The 15,352-nt window shown below is 41.2% G+C and overlaps 1 protein-coding gene across 2 annotated transcripts; it reads left to right on the forward strand.

Moving 5' to 3' along the window:
• Positions 1–3,796: 3,796 nt before the first annotated feature.
• On the forward strand, positions 3,797–14,102 carry ZFAND5 (zinc finger AN1-type containing 5). 2 transcript variants are annotated; one of them, XM_046664450.1, is made up of 6 exons: positions 3,797–4,794; positions 9,063–9,222; positions 9,657–9,768; positions 10,403–10,506; positions 13,020–13,145; positions 13,868–14,102. In XM_046664450.1, the coding sequence occupies exons 2-6, from the start codon at positions 9,072–9,074 to the stop codon at positions 14,014–14,016; spliced, it is 642 nt and encodes a 213-aa protein (XP_046520406.1). In that variant the 5' UTR covers positions 3,797–4,794; positions 9,063–9,071; the 3' UTR covers positions 14,017–14,102. The 2 variants fall into 2 exon arrangements, with proteins under 2 accessions (XP_046520406.1, XP_046520405.1); XM_046664449.1 differs by lacking the exon at positions 3,797–4,794 and adding an exon at positions 6,815–6,947.
• The last annotated feature ends 1,250 nt before the right edge of the window (positions 14,103–15,352 follow it).

The following is a 15,352-nucleotide window of genomic DNA, read 5'->3' on the forward strand; positions in this document are numbered from 1 at the left end:
ACAAAGATTTCTTAAAGTTCTTAAGACTAAAGTAGCTTGTGTCTTAAAAGGTGATATCCACAGCTAAATATATATATATATATATTAATTCATCAATTTCCTTCACCTTAAGATCTTGATTTACATAAATAATAAAGGCTTTTGTTCATTTACATAGTCCTAAAAATTGTTTATGGCTATGTTGACAGTATCTGGATTGTGTCTGAAAGTCTTCTCTAATCAGGTAAGATATCCATGCCACTTATTTGAAGATTCTTTGATCACGTTGTTTTCATTGAAAATAAGAATGGCTTTAAAATTACCAAAAGTTCTACACAATAATTAAATTGCTACTTGCTTTATCAGTTCCTTGGGAAAAAAAATTCAGCCAACCACTTGTTGAGCTGGCTCTAAAACCAATCCATTATTAGATTCACTGATATTTTAATTATTATTAAATTACTAATTATTAAAGAGGAAAAAATTTTAAATAGCGGTATGTTATACTCAACTTTTTAATTAGTTGATTTGCTCTAAACACAATATTGTAATCCTTTCAGCCGATCATTTTGAAAATAATAGAAATATAATTGGGTCTGTTTTCCTTAATCTTTGAGATATGGCAAGAGGCTGAAGAAGGAAAGGGAAGAAAGGCACTATGTGAATATCAAACGACACCCAACAGTTTTTAAAACCCCAGCAAAAACTTTGTGCTTCACCAAGCTCTACTTAAGCACAGAGAGAAAATGAAGTTACCCATGACAGCGTACTACAATACAGGCAATTACAATTGCAATAGAAGCAATTCTTGTCTGCATAATGGAGAGTTACATGCCAAGCTAAAATAACTCCAGGTCTTTTATATTTTACAGTGGACTAATAATTCGTATTGCTATTTTTAAGGCATGTCAGTTTCTACTTTCTAAGAAATTTAATTACATTTGCTCTTCTCCAATCATCAATCCCCCTTTTGGTCTGTCCTTAGATTACAGAGAAAAATGTAAGTGAACCTGCAATGACTTTACCTGAATTCTTAAGCAGACTATAAACTGTTCTACCTTTCTCATTTGACATGCCAGTTTACTATAATTAACTACTTTAAGGAAATAAACCTGGCTCCACTGGCGATGGAATTCAGACCTGGGTGAGTTTTCAGTATCCACTGTCATTGGTTATATATGCTCCTATAGCATTCTGTACCTTTCTTTCAAAATATTTACCAGTTCATAATGATATATTTATATGAAAATATTGTTACCATCTTTCTCCCCAACATGATAGGAAGATCCATAAGACCAAGGGTAAGATAAATTTTTCCCACAAGGTACATTCCAGCACCCAGTTCAGTGGGTGTGTAGAATGTAATAAGTGTGCAAAACATTTCTGTGAAAAAGAAATGAATAAAAAAATAATTGAGTTGGCATTATTTTCAAGGAGTACTTAGGAATGGATCAGTACCAGTCACTTGGTATGTCCCAGGTAATGAAATTCTACAAAAGGTATTTTTCTTTTTTTTTTTTGAGGAAGATTAGTTCTGAGCTAACTGCTGCCAATCCTCCTCTTTTCGCTGAGGAAGACTGGCCCTGAGCTAACATCCATGACCATCTTCCTCTACTTTCTATGTAGGACACCTACCACAGTATGGCGTGCCAAGTGGTGCCATGTCGGCACCCAGGATCCAAACTGGCGAACCCTGGGCTGCTGAAGCTGAATGTGTGCACTTAACCGCTGCGCCACCGGGCCAGACCCTACAAAAGGTATTTTGAACAATTAATTGATAACACTACATTTTGAGCACGCCCCACTTTCCCTGTTAACTTTTTTGCACAGGCTGGTTTCAACCTTCTCTGATGACCACAGAGTGACAGTCCTTTTGCATACTATATTAAGAACATTCTATTATATATTTTGTGTTTTATAGTTTGTCTTTAGATTCCAACGGAAAAATTTAGAACACCCCCCAAAAAGACAAACAAACAAAAAACATAAAACATCCTTAAAAGCATATCCACTAGTCTGTTACACCAGTAATATATGAAAATTTCCTTTTTTTTAAGCTTTTCCCTTCACATGGTGTGAGGATCTGAAAGAGAGGTCACCTGATGGCACGGCAGGGGTAAGTCAATGGTTCTCAAACTTAAGTGTGCATCAGAATCACATGGAGGACTTGTTAAAACACAGATCACTGGACCAACCCCGGAGTCTGTGATTCCATAGGTCTGAGGCGGGGCCTGAGAATTTGTATTTCTAACAAGCGCCAGGGGATGCTGACGCTGCTGGTCTGGGGTCTACACTTTGAGAACAACTAGGGTAGCTGCTGGAAGGGAATCTTGCTAAAACTAAGTTTAATACCAGCCACATTCCTGGCTGAAACAATCTTATAGAGAAAATTATAAATGGTTGGTAGAGAAGATGAATTATCAGAAGGTGCTACATAACATATTATGCAATACATTATTAAATAGCTAGCTTGCCTTATTACCCTTAGTTGTTTTTTTTTTTTTTTGGTTCAATTCTGCTTCAGGAATTATCTTGTTTCACTTTTTAATAACTAAAATTCTGGGGGGAAAAATCTTTAAGTTATTTTCGTCCTCAGTAAGAATCACTTCCATTGCTTCCCTATCCTTCAGGGCCTGAAGCAAGTCGCTTATCCTCTTTAGTCATTATTCCCTATCTGTAAAAACATACAATAGTACCTATCTCAGTGAATTGCCGTGAGGATTAAATGAGACCCTAAATGGGAAATACTTAGCACTAAAAATGGTCTGTAAATGGTAGCTGCTGTCTTTACTAATTTGTTTACTCAGTGAAGGAAATAAATTCCAGTGGTCCTGGGACCAGTGACTGAGACTACTTACATCTCTAACACATTAACTGACCACAGCATTACCCTAAATTGTACAGAAAATGTTCAGTTATGTTCCAGGTACTCTGCTTACTGTGGCAGCCAACTGTCTCATTTGGAAATTTTGGCACAGGGCACCAGAACAGCCTTCTCCCAAATATACAAAATTATAAGGAAGATTCACCTGAAGCACTACTTAAAAACACAGATTCCAGAGCTCCACCCCAAACCAACCGAATCCATCTTCAGCTGAGAGGCCTAGGAATAATAATCACCCCAGGTGATTTTTCTAATCGCCTAGTTTGGAAAACACCGAAGGGACCTCTCGCTCCCTTCTAATGACGCCTAATAGAAGCCCTACACATCATTTCCATGGATTCATCAGCCCATTATTTACTAGAAAATTTCAGAAGTCCTTTCTGTCTTAGTAATTTTGTTCTCCTGCGTTGAACCTCTCACTTGGAGAGATCAGCTGTAAGTAGGGGTTTTCGTTGGTACTTGGAAAAGGTTCTCACTGTTTTGAGTTAACTCACGCTTTCAAACTCCTCAGGCCCTGTGCCTCATTTCTGAATCGCCTGCCTAACCCCTCACCCCCTCTTGAACTTCCTCCTGCAACGTCTCCTTTCTGATGTCTGCCTCAGATCTAGCTTGTTTGTCCCTTAACTCCATTTCTTGAGCAGAACATTTGGTGCTTTCCCAGTTAACGACGCTTTGCTGGAATAGTCAATTTCCAGGGATTTTACAGGCTGGCCAAAACAGTTTGTTCAGAACAGCGACGCCGGGGCCAAGGACTGGCAGCCAGTCGGGCCGAGCGTTTCCTGACTCTGCACAACCGCCCGTGACCTTGGGCGAGAGCGAGCGAGCGAGCGAGCGACGTCCGCCCGCTCCTTCCCGGCGGCGGCGTCAGGGCCAGGCTCGGGCTGGACCCCGACCGAAAGCGGGTGGGAGCGAAAGGGGCGGGGGGAGCCTTCACCAACACGCGAGAAGACCCAGAAGCTACAAAGCGGTTCTTTTTGTCTTCCCTATGCGAATCCTCCTAATTCTGCAGGAGTGGGGCGGGGGGCTGGGGGACTAAGGAGGAAAGGGAAACGTCTGCCGAGGACTTGAGACAAAGCGTGAGAACTCAGATGGCCAAAAGCGGGCTTGAGTGAGAAAATCGGAAGGCGGGAGGCAGAGGGCGGACAATCGGGTAAAAATAGAAACGCATCCTCCACAGGACTCGCTCTTTCCAGCTCCACCCCGGGGCCGGCAGCTGGGTCGGTGACTCGGCTCCGCGCGACAGCAGCGCCAGCAGGCCCCACCTCGCTTCTCGGATTGGGACTGGGGCCGGGGGCGGGGCGTCGGAAGCGTGACGTCATCGCGCTGTCCGCCGCCGTCGTCGGGGTTTTCGCTGACGCACAGACTCCGCCCCCTGCCCCCCTCTTTCCCTCACTGCCCAAGCACCGGGCGGAGAGAGCGCGTCAGTCGGCTGGAGCGCGGAGCCGTGTGCGTCTCGGCTGGGGCTTCGCTCGCTCCTCAGAGCCGCGCAGCTTCCCCGGCGGTAGCAGAAGCGGCGGAGAGCGCCATCCGCGGGCCCTCGCGGCGCCCAGGCCTCGCAGCGCACGGGCCGCTCGCCCTCGGAGTCGGCCCTGCCCGCCGCCGGTGGAGGCGTGAGGTGACGACGGGCGAGCGCCGCGAGCAGCGTTAGCCGCGCGGCCTGCGGTCCTCCCTCCGCCTCCTCCTCTGCCCCCCCGCCCGCTTCCCTCCTCCCACTTCCCGAGCTCCGGCGTGTCCCGGCCACGCTCGGTGCCGCTGCAGGAACAAAGGAGGACCCCGCGGCGGCGGCGGCGCCACCCCCGCCCGCGGCTCCCACCCTCTCCCGGCCCGCGGCCGCTGCTCCCAGGCGCCCGGCTCGCTCCTCCCGGAGGCCTCGGCCCGGCCCCACCGCGCCGGCGTCCGCGCGAGCCCGGCTTCTGCGCTCCTGCCCCCAGGTGAGTGGTGCGGGTTTGGGAGTGGGGGACCCCGAACGCCGTGGGCCTCCGGCGAAGCCCGAGCGGGCCGCGGGTGGCGGCGTCCTGGGGGAGGGAGCCCGTCCGCCCGCCGCTCAGGCAGCACAAAGACGGAGGCGTCATCCTGTCGTCGTGGCCCGAGGCCGGGCTCCCCGCGCCCCCGGCTCTCTCGCACGCGCGGGCGGGGAACAATGAATGCCCGGCGTGCGGCTTCCGGGGGTCGGGACTCCGGGCCTCCCTCGCGTCCGTCCCGGTCACCCTCGGCGGCGGCGCCCGGCGTGGGCAGACCGACCCGGAGAGACAAAGAGGCCGTGGCGGCGGCCGCACCCCCGGCCCCTGCTCGCCGCGCCCCCCGGCTCTCCGCCGCCTCTTTGGGGAGCCGATCGGGGTCGGGGGTCGAGCGGGGGCCGGCGGCCGTGGGGCCGGCCTTGCCCGCGGAGCTGCTTTCCTGCATGACTCAGTGGTTTTTGGAAAAGGCCCTGCCGGGCTCTCCTGAGCGAGGCCTTTGCTTGGAGGGGTTTCGGGAGAGGGATGAGGGACCAGTGGGACCCGAACTGCTTCTCCTCCGCGGGAACGTGGGTGAGGGGGCTTCCTTGTGGTCGGGGTTTAGTTTTCCCAACGTTGCTGCGTTTCTCGCCCAAGATCCCTTTCATGAAGGAAATGGAGTACCTTCTCCTTTGTTTCGTGCGATTAGGCTGGTGAACATGGAATTCTTTGCTTGCCTTCCACGCACTCCGTGGAGCTGTGTCTTGGGGAAAAGGCCTGGGTTATCATTACTGATTGAATGCCTTCTGAGAATCTGGTTTAGCGACGTATTAGGATAAAGTAGGATATAGGTCAGAGAGCCCGTTCTAAAACTTGGCGTTCAGGAAATTTACGATTAAAAAAACCCACAAAACTAAGTGGATTTCATTTTACTCCTTATTTTTAAAAAGCAGGTTTTCAGAACTGAATTGGTAAAAATAACATCTTTTTTTTTGTTTTTTTCTTAAATGTCCGAAAGTATTTAAAGAAAGGATCTGTTGTAGTTTGTACTCCCCTGTTTTCTCTCAGGCCCGAAATTAGACCTTGAAAGGACCCTTTAAAAATCACACTGATCTGCTCCATTTGGCAAAGAAGGAACTGAGCTCTGGAGAGTAAGGACTTGCCCAAGGTCACTGGTTTAGAGGTAGATTAGAACTCAGGTCTCAACTCCGGGTGAGTGGGCTTTCGTAACATCTTAACATTATGTGCACCTGAAAGAACTGAATTTTTTTTTTTTACTAATTTGAGGCTGAGGATTTTTCAGTTACATGCCCAGGTCTTTTTTTTTCATGCTATGAATTAAAGGAAGTTCTAAACTATGAAAATAGGCATTTCAGCTATACAAATTATAAAGCATTTCATCTATCCCTGACAGAGCTGACAAATGAATGCTTGTTTCTAACAACTGTAAAGCTACTAAATAGTAATGATATTGTGTTTTTCTAGAACCTTACCAAGTAGTAGGGAAACAGTACTAATGGTGAACTCCCCCTCCGCCCCCACAAAAAAATTGCTGCTCAACATGAGGATATTTTCTGCCTTGATGCTAGCTCTGTTGTGCTTGGTTTTTATAAACAACCCTGCCTATTTTGGCTTCATGAGTGATTGATTACGTTTGCATCTTCTAGATTGGATTTGTTGTTCTTCTCGAGCCCTTCCTACATTAGGAAAAAGTGTAGCAGCGTTAACGGCATCTTTTTGTTTTGTTTTCTGAGTATATTAGATATATGAACGCTGCACCCTTAGTTCTTGGGGTTGTGTAGGAGTTGGCAGGCTCTGAGATATAAATAGAAGCTGATTTCAGAGGCCCCTGTTGACTAGGCTTTATGTGAGAGCCTCCATCCAGCTCAGCCTGTCACATTGCAGCCTTGTGACAGGCTGAAGCGCCCGCCCATGTGATCTAAGCTTCTGAGAAATATTAAGGCAAGCTGTGCACATGTGATAGCATTTAAAAGCTGGCTTTCTAGGGGGGGAAATCTACAAAATGAGAAAGCATATAGAAGACTAACGTCCTAGTGTCTCTTGTGTCTCAGAGTTGGAGTATATTTGTAGTGAATTTCAGGTAGATGTCTTTTCTGAAGAAGGAAAGGTGGAATACGTTGCCTGTTGAGGTGGGCAAAATCACTGGATGAGATTCTTCCTCGGTTTATTTATATAAAACAAGATTTTAGCAGTTGGGTTAACTAATATTAATGGGGGTTGACTCTTAAACTTGGGGCCAATTTGCTCTAAAGCCACTGTCAGATGACACTGGAAGTTAGTGTTGAAAGTGTGAGCTAGCATAATTCTTAAGCTGGCTTCAAGGAATGGCCCAATTTTTTGAAAGGGCAAAGATTCACACACTTTGTATGGTGGGCATGCAAATACATAAATAACTTATTATTTGAAGCAATTTTTGCACATATTCAGAAGTTTGAAAACTCATCTGAAAATGTTTATTAATAAACTTCATAAGTGATGTTGAAATGTTTACACTACTCTGTTCCAAAATGAGTCAGCTAAATTCCACTTACTATTTAAAGAGACAGTGACAACTAAATTAGTACTATTTGAAGTAAGTTGTGGATCTTGGTCACTCTCCATACAAGCTTGGTTGGTTTGAAATATGTTCAATCTTGAAATACAGTGTCTTTTTTACTGGCAAAAGGAAAGATTACTATCATTTAAATGTTTGGGGGAATAATTGTCAGGATTCTAGCCTGGTCAAAAATTGTTAGTCCTTTTCCCACTTTCTTGTAATTTTGGTAAAACTTAGTACATTGTTTTTAATAACTCACTAACAAGTGTATTCTAGTGTGTGGTAGTTTGGAAAGGCCGCATGAAATTCTAGGAGATAGCAATTGCTAGTTCAAAGTACTTTCCTGCACTTCTTTGAAACGTTCATTACTTAATCATGAGTAACGTCCATTATCGACATTAAGGTACATTTAAATGACAATGACCACAAGTTATAGCATATGATCTTCCTTTGATAAAATGTTCTCAGATATGCTGTTTGCACTTACATACATATTTTAAGGTGACATAGAAAACCTCTGCAGTTTTAATTTTTCATAAATAATATGTATTTTCTCTTAAGTCAAGAAAATTTACTAAATTTAGCAAAACATTACTATATTTGTGCTGATTTTTACAGGGCCTCTGGAAAAGTCAAGGGTATGCTTGCTGTATAAAGTTCTTTCTGGTAATCTGGTATTAAATATTAACCATTACTAAAGGTTGTGTATTTATATTGCGTTACTTTGCTGTATTGAAGTGGAGCTTGGAAAGGTTTCATTATTTTCTGATATGAGGAAGACATGCGCTTGTTAAAAGTTTAATAGAGCCTTTGGCAGAGAACTCTGGCTGATAATTTCTACATTGCAGGTTTCTAGGCACTGACTTTAGAGTACTCAGACCCAAAATTCACACCTCAAATGTAGAACATAAAAGAGATTTCATAAACAGCTGACCACTAAATTCTTAGAGCCTTGCTTGTTGGTGCCAAGGTAACAAGTCGGGCTGGATGATCTACCAGCTCTCTTTGCAGTCTTCTGTAAAGGTGTTGCAACATTTTACAAGTACAGCTTCCCTAGCCCATAGCAGAATTGTTGAATTCTGGGGCCCAAGTGTGTTCAAGTGTTAGCTTTAAGAAAGCTTTAGAGCTACCTCCAGTAGAGAGCCAGTTTAAAGAACCACTAGTAGATATCAAGAGTCAGTCGGTAATTGTGATTATCATAGACTTTTTTTTCAGTTTACAGGTTCCATTTAATATATTTTTAACTGATGAAATAAAAACATCATATGATAAAGTCTGACTATAGTGTAGGAGAGCAGAAAGTGATTTAAAGATACCAGTTGCCCAAACTGATTTAAACATAATTCTGATACCTGGCAGAATGACCTTTTCAGAAATGGAAACAGGAATAGTGACAGGTGAAATAATAATATTTTAATTTTTTAATGATAGAAATTTTTTTGTCTTGAAGAATGTGAAGTAATTATAGTTCATTATTTACTAAGCTAAAGCACAATTGCTTTCATCCCCTTTGTTTTATGAAGGCAACAAAATAATTGATAAGTTTCTTTGCCTACTCTTTTTAAAGATGAACACAATTTGGGCCTTTGTTAGAAACGACTTGGTGTTTAGAAATAACAAAGGCGCACTGGTGCCTATCGTACTACTTTAGTGATTTTATTTTAGTTGCGTGCTAGTTTCTAAAATCTTGTTTTTGTTTTGATTATAGCAGAAAAACATGGCTCAGGAAACTAACCAGACCCCAGGGCCCATGCTGTGTAGTACAGGATGTGGCTTTTATGGGAATCCTAGGACAAATGGAATGTGTTCTGTTTGCTACAAAGAACATCTTCAGAGGCAGCAGAATAGTGGCAGAATGAGCCCAATGGGTAAGTTGTTTCCAAGGAAAAACCAATTTGAAGAACTGATGGATAGAAAATATAAAACCAAGAATTGGGGCCTAAGGCTGAGAATCAATGCTGAAAGCCTAAGGAGAGAAGACCTGAGAAAAGCTTGAAGTTAAAGCAAAGAGCCCAAGTACATGGCATTGACTACATCAGGAATGAATGACTGTCTGCAAGCGTCTTCTAGCTTTTTCAGTTTGCTTTTTGAGGTTTTGTTTCAATGGATACTTGTGTTCAATGGATGTGACTTTTTAATATATTTTTTTGTTTGGATACTCAGAAGTGTAGGATTCTGCAGCACAGAGAAAGTGCTTAAATCACTAATCTAATTAAATGCAAGTATTTGTTACTTATTAATAGTCATGATACCCAGTGTTTGCAGTGTTGCTTTGTTTCTTACAAATCCTCTTTTTAAATAGGGACAGCTAGTGGTTCCAACAGTCCTACCTCAGATTCTGCATCTGTACAAAGAGCAGACGCTAGTTTAAACAACTGTGAAGGTGCTGCTGGCAGCACATCTGAAAAATCAAGGTAAGATTGAACATTTGAGTTTTTATGATAATACAAGGAGGAAATAAAGATATCTGTGCTAGCCATACCATTATGGTTATGAATGTTAATGTATAATAAGGATGTTAACATATCAGATGCCCTTGGCTTTGCATGTGTTGCACAATGAGGGACTCCAGTGTCCTTTAATAATGATCTTGTGGGTTATTAAGTAAAGATAGGTATTAGAATACACTTCATAACACCCTCAAGGATGCTGTGTTGAGAATGCTGTGCTTTTATTTCCTCGTAATTGAGGTTTAGGGATTATAGAGAGTGAGGCTCTGCAGACTGTTGCAATGCCACACAAGGCATTTTGGCAAAGCTGCCCCTTTTGCCCTTAAAAAATTTACAGGCACAGCTAAAAATTCCTGGTTGGCTGTAATAGAACATCATAATCTATACAAATATGCAGCCTTGAATTGATGAACCATTTATCACATTGCTTTTTTTATTCAACCATTTGTGCTGGGCATCCAATATCCGTTAAAAATTTTAGATTATTTAGCTCCATTGATCATGTTGGAAATAATATATAATTTGAGGTGGAACTGACAACTTATCTCAAAAGAAGTACCCTTAACATCTTGAAAAATGTTTGCTTGAACTCAAATAGAAATGTGCCTGTGGCTGCCTTGCCTGTAACTCAGCAAATGACAGAAATGAGCATTTCAAGAGAGGACAAAATAACTACCCCGAAAACAGAGGTGTCAGAGCCAGGTATGCTTTTTGTTTAATACTAGTTCAGTTCTGGATTTGGTAGTACGAGAAAGGGTTGGTGGGGGGATTCTTTCCTTCCCATTGCAGGACCAAAGAGGAGAGAGTTATAAAATACGGGCCAAGCAAGAACCACTATCTTTAAAGTACCTTGAAGTATAAAATTGTCACTCTTTACTCTCTCTCTTTTCTGCCCATCCCTCCCTTGCCCCCCCCACGCCCACAAATCAGCAAAGTTTATGATCAGGCGACTGGAAGTGCTAAGTTAATGAACTTAAAAGGTAGTTTACCACTATATTTTAAAGGTATCTAAATCATCAGAAAAGGTAAATTCATAAACACAAAATAAATTATATTAAACTTCAAAGCCATGAAGAAAAGTTTTATAATCAAAGCAATAACTATTCAGTGTTGATATAGTCAATATTGTAGAAAAGATTAAAGCAAAAGAACATACTGAACATTGAAAAAAACTTTCAAATTGAAGAAGTAGAGGATCCCGATCATATTTTGTGGGAGTTTAAAACTCAGTATGGAAAGGCATTTAGGTTTTCGTTAGATAATGACTTTGAGTCTGTCTTAACTTAGATAGCACAACCAGAAGTGCTCTGACGTTGCCAGAAGTTGACTTGTTTGAATTACCTGTGCTGGGCCCTAGAACAAGGATCTGCCTACTGTATATATAGTGCACATAGTTCATTTGGTCAGTTCATTATTTCCTGGTACAGCGTTGACTGAACACAATAGGAAACTGTACTGTGAGGAAATGGTGTCGGTAGATATGCAGTCTGCTCTGGAGGCTGGCTTTTGCTAACATCACATAGCCAAGCTTATGTGAACTGTAGCAATCTTAATTTATAAAGTTAAGGTGAAAATTCTTAAGTTGGGCAGGTGAATCCCTGTTTGGTGGTTTGAAATGTGTTCTATCTTTCTGGAAAAGCTGACCAAATTAGTGTGTTTGTGAGCTGTTGTTTTATACAAAATTACTCTGACTGTGGAACAGTATTTTTGGGTGAGATCTGTAGCTAGTCTGCATTAATTACTTCTTAGTAATAAGCAGTCTCTAGTTCGCTGCTCTTTGCTTTTTCTGTGTCATTTTTCTCTTCTTAACCTGCACCCCCACCCGTCTTCCCTATGTCTTAGGAACCACTGTTCAGTTTTTCAGGTGTGGCCTAGGAAATGGCTGTCACTCCACACACACACACACACACCCCCTCCCCCCCAAACTGTTCCCACAGATGATTATTTACCCATATAGCATCAGGAAAATTATATTAGGGTTGTCATAGTAGATTATTAGGAATAAGTAGTAGGTGAGATCTTATTCTGTTGGTCTAATATTAGGCTATTAATCTCACTGGATATATTACTAATACAAATGAATTATAAATTTGGGGAGAATTTTAGAGTAAGTTCTCATTAAACCAATCAGCTTGCTGTAGAGTTTGTGTTTATGCTGATAGCATTGGTGCTGGCATATTGTTTAGGCAGTAATTTTAGCATTGCATAGATGATTTGCTGTGGGGGTCGGGTTAATATTAAAACGCAAGATTTTCCAGTGCTTCTGGTGTAGTTGAACTTTATAAAAGTAGAATTATATTTGGTATGTTGTTTTAAAGAACTAGTAGTGTGAGCTTTAATACAGTAATCTGCAGTTTTATCTTCATGTTGACAAATTCTGTCGATTGGTGTGAACTAAAACTTAAAGCCTTTTTAGGTAGAAAAATAGGGCTTTTTAAGGTAGATCATATCTCTTGTCTAAATTTTGTACCCATTTTAGATAAGTATCACAAAGTAAATAAAAGCTGCGCTTTAAAAAATCTTGTTTTGCCTATGGAATTCTTAATAGTCTAAAATAAAAATTTCACAAGTACTTAAATTGTTCTAAAGATAGTTCTAGATTTTCTGCTTATGGTGATATAAAGCACTTGTTAAAATGGCAAGAGTTATTGTGACATTTGGGGATCTGAAGTTAATTAGGGATTAATGATTTAGGTCTTGTCAAATTTTGCAGATTTTTGTCTACAGTCTTTCTTTTTTCTATCAGTATAGATAAAACCAAAATAACTTTTTCTTACCCAAGTACCTCAGAAGTTGGCAACTTTATTTACCGAGTAGTAATGAATTTGAACTGCTCTAATTATGAAGTTTGCATTTAGGCAGTTGCAATATGAGAAAATAGAGTATGACCACTATCTCCCAGGTCTTGAAAATTTAAAATTAGGTTTTTTATTTTCCAGTAACGGCTGTTAAGAGTGAGTTTAAAGGAATTTGAGTGGTCATTTTACAGAATTTAGAGGAGCAGGTAGTAGTATGTTGATTGACAAGAAATTCTCAGATTTGAAAGTAATTCTGATATTAAAGTAGAAGAGTCTATTTAAACTACATGTATTTAAAAAAAAGTCATCTTAAGTATTTTCGCTAGGAATTGTACTTTCTTGTTTTTTTTTCCGACTTAGATAATTGTCAGCCAGTGAACTCTTGACAAATTTCTAATTTTTACCCTCCTTTTTCAGTTGTCACTCAGCCCAGTCCATCAGTTTCTCAGCCCAGTACTTCTCAAAGTGAAGAAAAAGCTCCTGAGTTGCCCAAACCAAAGAAGAACAGATGTTTCATGTGCAGAAAGAAAGTTGGCCTTACAGGTATTAGAGCGCACAGAAGACTATGTGTACTTTACTGCTGGGATTTAACGAAGAGCTCCTGGGCCCTAAGGGACTGGCCAGTCTCACACATAAAACAAAATGCCCAACTTTGAGGAATATAAAGTTTACAGAGTAGATGAGAAAGGGGGATAGTGGGAAGCAGTTGGATTTGATTTCTATTTCTCTCTCTAATCATATGAAACCATTATTAACTTCAGGCCTTCTCAAGTACTTTGCTTTATTGAATTAATAGAAATTTATCCCTTTTGAGTCTTTCCTTTGTTCTCCTGGGGAAAAGGTAACTGAACTAAACAGTAAGCACCTACTTTGAGTCAGGCAGAGAATGTTCTGGATCCTTTTTAGTTGTTTCTTTTAAATCTCAGAATTTTATGGTTGCCTTTCCCTGGTTTTGACTTGAGGAGACATTAACCAGTCCTAGGTAGGACTGGGGTTTGAATCCAGGGCACCTGACTCCAAAGCCTTCTGGTTTCTGTCTTGGGTGATGTCTACCAAAATTCATGGAGGAGTCGTCATTTGACTTTCTCAGCATGTCAGAGGAGGTTAAAACCTTGCTCACAATTTAAAGTTGACAGACTTTTGTCTGTCTTTAATGTTGCAAAGAGCTATGAAGATCCGGTTCCTTTTCTCGAGTGACTAAGGGGTTTTTTGTCTTTTAATCGCTGCAAGTTCCGAAGTGACTCTCCTTCCTCTTGTGTGTGCAGGGTTTGATTGCCGATGCGGAAATTTGTTTTGTGGACTTCACCGTTACTCTGACAAGCACAACTGTCCATATGATTACAAAGCAGAAGCTGCAGCGAAGATCAGAAAAGAGAATCCAGTTGTTGTGGCTGAAAAAATCCAGAGAATATAAATTACTACTTGTGAAGAGACTGAAACTTTGTTTTTATTTTAATATATCGTAGGAAAACATTAAAGAGCAGATGCATGGCCATTTTCCTTTGATGTTCTCCAGAGTTTTACTTTACACTTGTCTGTCTTATAATTGATATTTTAGGATGTTTGGGTGTTTGTTACAGGCAGAATTGGATAGATACAGCCCTACAAAATGTATATGCCCTCCCCTGAATAAAATTGGATGGATATCTGCACAGCAAATTGAAATACACAGATAATAGGGACAAAATTTAGTTTCCATGTGCCAAAATAGATGAAATCTCTGCATGTTTGCAGCATATCTGCCTTTTGGGAATGTAATCAAGGTATAATCTTTGGCTAGTGTTATGTGCCTGTATTTTTTTTAAAAATGGTACACCAGAAAAGGACTGGCAGTCTACTTCTACCATAGTTGAACTTCACCCTGTTAGTTTCCACAACATGTTCTTTGGAAGCAGGAAGAAAGCGTTATATAAAGAGGATCAGACATTTCCGTGAAGCCAGTATTTGGTGCCATATGTAAGCCTGGTTAATTGGTCTTCTAAAAGCTGTCAATAAGACATTCTGTGAAAGGTAAACATCACAACTGGTTGTCTTAAGAGTAAAACCATCAAGCAAACAGGGTCTTGAGCTATCTTTGAAGCTTATTGTGCTGGCCTGCACCAGAAGATGTCTGCATTACTCATTGCTAAAAACTTGTAGCACAGAACTGCACTAGGATTAATTTGTTTACAAGAAGATATTAAAACTGTTTGGTTTTCACATACAGCAGCTCTATTGAATAACATGCATCTGAATTTTAAGTTGCAAAGGTATCTGAACAGTTAATTTTTCATGTGCATCTTTTGTTGAATGTTTTGGTTCAAGAATGTTTCAAGCTTTTTTTTTTAAAGACTTCAGTTCTTAATGTAACTGTACCCTTCTGCATGGAAAGTCATAACCAACATGGCTGCAGTAGACTTCTTAGTGGTATCCAGCACCACTCGCAGAGGGCTGCTTTAGCATATTAATTGTACTTGGGTGTAGGACTCTAGTGTTCTTGGGTGTATTGCATGGGCTGCATTATCTACAGCATTGTACAATAACAACTAGAAGAGGCAGTATACTTCACTGATGCTTGTCTGGTAATATCACTTCTGTGTTATAATGGAAGGTTTTTTGTGATGTATGAAACTTGTGTTTTTTTATATATAAATGAGTATAGTTAGATTAGTGTTGTGGTAATGCCTGTTTTCATCTGTAAATAGTTAAGTATGTACACGAGGCACTACTTATGATTTATTGCAGTGTTCAGTCCTAGTTTTTACTTTATT

Source organism: Equus quagga, chromosome 6 (genome assembly GCF_021613505.1).
Source record: "Equus quagga isolate Etosha38 chromosome 6, UCLA_HA_Equagga_1.0, whole genome shotgun sequence".
Lineage (NCBI taxonomy): Eukaryota > Metazoa > Chordata > Mammalia > Perissodactyla > Equidae > Equus > Equus quagga.

What these genes read in the sequence shown, in the direction of transcription:
- ZFAND5 (XM_046664449.1), top strand. Translation starts at nt 6,903, where the DNA reads ATGTCTTTTCTGAAGAAGGAAAGGTGGAATACGTTGCCTGTTGAG. An exon ending in AGCACATCTGAAAAATCAAG is followed by an intron (nt 9,769 to 10,402) that starts GTAAGATTGAAC and finishes GAACTCAAATAG; the next exon opens with AAATGTGCCTGTGGCTGCCT. An exon ending in AACAGAGGTGTCAGAGCCAG is followed by an intron (nt 10,507 to 13,019) that starts GTATGCTTTTTG and finishes CTCCTTTTTCAG; the next exon opens with TTGTCACTCAGCCCAGTCCA.